Genomic DNA, 4,380 nt, shown 5'->3' with positions numbered 1-4,380 from the left:
GGAAAAAAAGTTTAAAAAAAGTGGTAAAATGTAATGTTTCTATTGCAGACAATTATCTAAACATCTTCAGTGTGGATATGGAACAAAATGCTTAGTGAAGCTGACTTTGTTCTACCCATACCTGAGGCAATATGCAAGATAAAGGATAAGGATTGTGCATTATGAAAAAATAACCCTAACCGACCAACCAAAGGATCTCCCCCAAATCAAATCAACTCCTTATTTATTTCCAGTGGATGCGATAAAACAGTAAATTTTAAAATTTGTTCTTTGTTTAAAACAAAGTTTTAAAACAGTAAATCCTGCTTTGGTCTTCCTCCACACAGAACAGGCAATCATCATGGGAAACTGGCCAAACCGTATTTTACGATATAAAACACTCTGAGAATTAATATTATTAGAGCTGATGATTACRGATAGTAAAGAAATAAGGACTGGGAAAGCTCACTTGCTGCATACAGTTCAAAAGAGGAACAAATGAAGTGATGATAAGCAAATAATAAAACAACTGACAGGAAGATTAGCATTAGACTTTGGATTTGACCAGTAAGTAAAAGCAGAGATGTTCAAAAGACATTATATATCGAATAAGGTGGAGAACATCATAAAGATAGGCCATTGCTTTTATTAACCAAACCTGTTTAGAGAAAATCAGCAGCCAGAATATGATCTCTAAGGATGACAACTGACAAAGGGTTACTAGCGGTGGACGTGTGGGAGAAAGGCATCCCTGCCCGCGGCYGGTGCTCTTCTGCGCCTGCATTCCGCGCCGCGATGGCGGGCTGCAGCCTACTTCGACATTGCTGAACGCAAAACCATGGCTCGTAGATTCTGCCAAAGAAGAAGTCACAGTTCAAGCTTTTTTCCATACTGGTGTTTTCCTGAGATTCAGAAGACTATAGCATTTTGACATGGAGAAGACCTGTATGGTCAAGTCCAGTCCTCTTTGAGGGAAGACCTGCACTGTAAGTAGGCAGTTCTTCAAATCTTCCCTGTTAATTGGTGCCTTTGCCCTCGCTGCAAGGTGATAAAGGAGAGCTCTCATCTTGGCAGGCAGCTGGTGAGTGCATCAGGCCTTGGTACGGTCACAAAGTTCATGGAGCAGTGCAATAGTGGACAGATCTTCTCATGATCCTTCAAGACTTCACTCAAGTGTTTCATTTCATCTGTTAGCTTTCCAATTTCTCTCTTCAGAGAGGTATTTTCTTGCTCAAGAGATTCATATTCCTGGAAGGAGAAAAAAAAAGGGGGGGGCCTACTCATAGTCAAAACACTCCTTTCAGTGCTTCCACCTTGTGCGTATTCACGTCACTCTAGAAAAAGTGTTGTTTCTGCTTATTACAGATGTGCAAAATGCTCAGGAAAGGCACAGCCTTGGGTAAACCTGGGTGCTTGAACAGGGCAAGTGATCTACAATCCCTGACCTGCGACTCCTCCTGTGGCCCTGAAGATGTGGAGGTGCCCCAGCCTGCATGGCCCCCAGCAGCCCAGGGCTGGGGGTGCAGGTTGCTGCGCTCTAGGGGGAGCAGGAGCAGCCTCTGCCAGCCCTGGCCRCCCCCACAGGCAGAGCGGCGAAAATGAAAGCACCAAGTGCCGGTAGGTACTGGGAAACCCCAGCGCTCGGCATTGCTGGTAAGGAAAAGGCAGCCCCCGCCACCRGCAGCATGGTGCGGCGAAGCAGTGGCTTAGGCAGGCCCTGGCTGAGCAGCACACCTAGTACCAGGCATGGCAGCGCTAGCCATTCTCCTCCACCCCTGCTGTGGCTAGAAGCTTGAACGCCTGGGAAGCCAAGAGCAGGCTGGGGAGCTGAATGTCAGGTCAGCTTGCTCCCAGCTCAGCTTTGTCACCAGAAATCCTGACCAGTGCCTCGATTATCCATGACTGGGGCTGCTTTTGTGCTGAGGCTTCTCTGGTGATGAGTAAGCTGCTCTTAACTGCAGAGGAGTTTTGAGATGCTCTGCAGCATACATCTGTGACGGATGCGAGAATCGCATGTCACATTTCTGTGATAACTGCAAGTCACGAGTGTCCCTGCTGCCAAGACTGCTTGTCCCAAAGAGAGGAAAGATAACGCTTCAGCTCCAGCCCACAAAACCTGCAGGTGTCTGCACCTCGCTGATGGCCTAGGCTCAGCGCTCACCCACTCAATCTCACCTCCCTGGGAAAGCTTCAGAGCAAACTTCAAAGCCTACACGTGCTTGAAAAGAGCTGTTTACCAGCAAAGGGAGAGCCCCTCACGCAGGGCTCCTCTGGCTTTTTCTGCTTCCCTTCTCTTCTGCAAGMGACTGTGCCTTTCTGTGGCGGTGTCAGTTTAATTCGGTTCTAAAACTGTGGTGTGAGGAAGAAATACCCAGCTGAAAAGGCTTCTCTGGAACTCCAAAACCCCCAAGCGCGAGAGCTCGGCTACCCTGTGCGCTGGTGTCCCCTCACAGGAACAGTGGGTGTTTCCCATAAGCACGCAAGTATCTGATTCTTCCAGAAACTCTTAATGCTTCTTCTCAATATCAYGGCGTGGCGCAGGCTTCGCGTGTGCCCCGYGCCAAGGCTGCGGGACAGGAATTGCCTTTCTGTGCGTTTGGATGCTGTGGCGCGCAAGAGGGCTTTTGTTGTAGCCGGGGCACTTGGGGCTACCTTGGGGTAAATGTTAGTGCTGCGGCTGCAGCTGCAGCTGCTGTGTTGATCRTGCAGCTCGGGACTTTGAGGATGGCCTCTTCTCTCTCGCAAGCACAGAATAAAACACACATGATCTTCCTAAGCAAAAGCGTAGCCAAGCTCCAGCAAAGCTGATCGTCTCTTACTCTGGCTCCGATCACCYCTTTTTTTCCTAAAATTCCAAGGACCCAGAGTAAGTGTTACTCTACAGTTCATCTGTACCATTTGCAAGGAAAAGAACAGCAAACTGCTTGTACTTATTTAACAAAATCTCTCTGCAGCTGAGAAAACCTGTCTGGCTAATGCAGATTGCCAACATGTGTAAGATCCTCAGCAGCAGCGCAGCGGGAGCATCAGATAGGCTGTCAGATGAGACACGAGTCGGCAACGATTCCACGAAAGCCAGGGGTTACCCCTTTCCCGGAGTACCCTGCAACTGGCTTTCTCAGGCGCTGACTCAGAAGAGGTTTGGAAAAAAAAGCAAAACCAAAACTCCCAAGACTCTGCCTCCTGTCGGCAGATCCTTCCACCTTGTGAGGGAGCACAGGCCATCCTCAAAGTCCCGAGCTGCATGATCAACACAGCAGCTGCAGCTGCAGCCGCAGCACCAACATTTACCCCAAGGTAGCCCCAAGTGCCCCGGCTACAACAAAAGCCCTCTTGCGCGCCACAGCATCCAAACGCACAGAAAGGCAATTCCTGTCCCGCAGCCTTGGCGCGGGGCACACGCGAAGCCTGCGCCACGCCGTGATATTGAGAAGAAGCATTARGAGTTTCTGGAAGAATCAGATACTTGCGTGCTTATGGGAAACACCCACTGTTCCTGTGAGGGGACACCAGCGCACAGGGTAGCCGAGCTCTCGCGCTTGGGGGTTTTGGAGTTCCAGAGAAGCCTTTTCAGCTGGGTATTTCTTCCTCACACCACAGTTTTAGAACCGAATTAAACTGACACCGCCACAGAAAGGCATGGTCCCCTCCTCCTCCATCCCCTGCGCGCTGTTCAGCATTCACGCGCTGACAGAGCGAACCCACGAGGCTTAACGTGAACCCAGAGAAAACCAGCTCTGCTTTGCCTCAGAGGAGCCCCGTGCCCAGGTCGGCGGGCGGTTGCGGGACCACTTGCGAAGGTGCGGGCAGGAGGGCGACGCACGGGCAAGGCCAACGGCTCTCCGTGGCGGTGCCGCTGGTGGCAGAACGGCCCCGCCGCTTGTCCGGCGCGAGCGCGCCGCGGCAGGGGCTTCTCGGCCAGCGACGCGGCCGTCCCCGCTTCGCGCCCCTGTGTGAGACTGGCGCAGCGGCGTGCCCACGCCTGCTCCAGAGGTGCCGTTTATCGCCAAGCCCCGTGCGCGGCACCCCAGCTGTGCCCGTCGAGTACCCATTCACCTCATGAAGTTTATCCGCCTTCTGAGTTTGCTTCTTCCGGCTCCTCTGGGCAGCGACTCGGTTTTTTTCTCTCCTCCTTACCTTCCTGTCGTCTTCTTCGTGACTCTGGAAGACAGAAGTCACCTGGCTGGTTTTTAAGGTGCAGACGGAGACTCCTGAGGTCCGGCAAATAACCGGTGCCGGGAGCGAGCGGGTGCTGCCCGTTTCACAGCGCCGCCAGGCGCTTGCACCGCGCCAACCACCGCGGAGCACACGGCCCCCGCCAGGGCGACGCGCCCCCCGCCCCACTGCCCTGGCGGGCGCCGGGCGCCCCGCGGCGGGGCCCGAGCTCGCCCCCTGCCCTCG

The 4,380-nt window shown here is 52.7% G+C and overlaps 1 protein-coding gene across 1 annotated transcript; it reads right to left on the bottom strand.

The window, feature by feature from the left end:
- Positions 1 to 605: 605 nt before the first annotated feature.
- BATF3 (basic leucine zipper ATF-like transcription factor 3) lies at positions 606 to 4,260 on the bottom strand (the record flags this gene model as incomplete). The annotated part of the gene is made up of 2 exons (XM_085300164.1): positions 606 to 1,227; positions 4,036 to 4,260. Coding segments are annotated over 2 exons (411 nt in total), but the record flags the coding sequence as incomplete, so codon positions are not given.
- Between the last annotated feature and the right edge of the window lie 120 nt (positions 4,261 to 4,380).

This window comes from Rhea americana, unplaced genomic scaffold, assembly GCF_003343005.1.
Source record: "Rhea americana isolate MKP2758 unplaced genomic scaffold, rheAme1 scaffold_160, whole genome shotgun sequence".
NCBI classification, from domain to species: domain Eukaryota; kingdom Metazoa; phylum Chordata; class Aves; order Rheiformes; family Rheidae; genus Rhea; species Rhea americana.
This window is presented reverse-complemented; position numbering and strand designations above follow the sequence as displayed.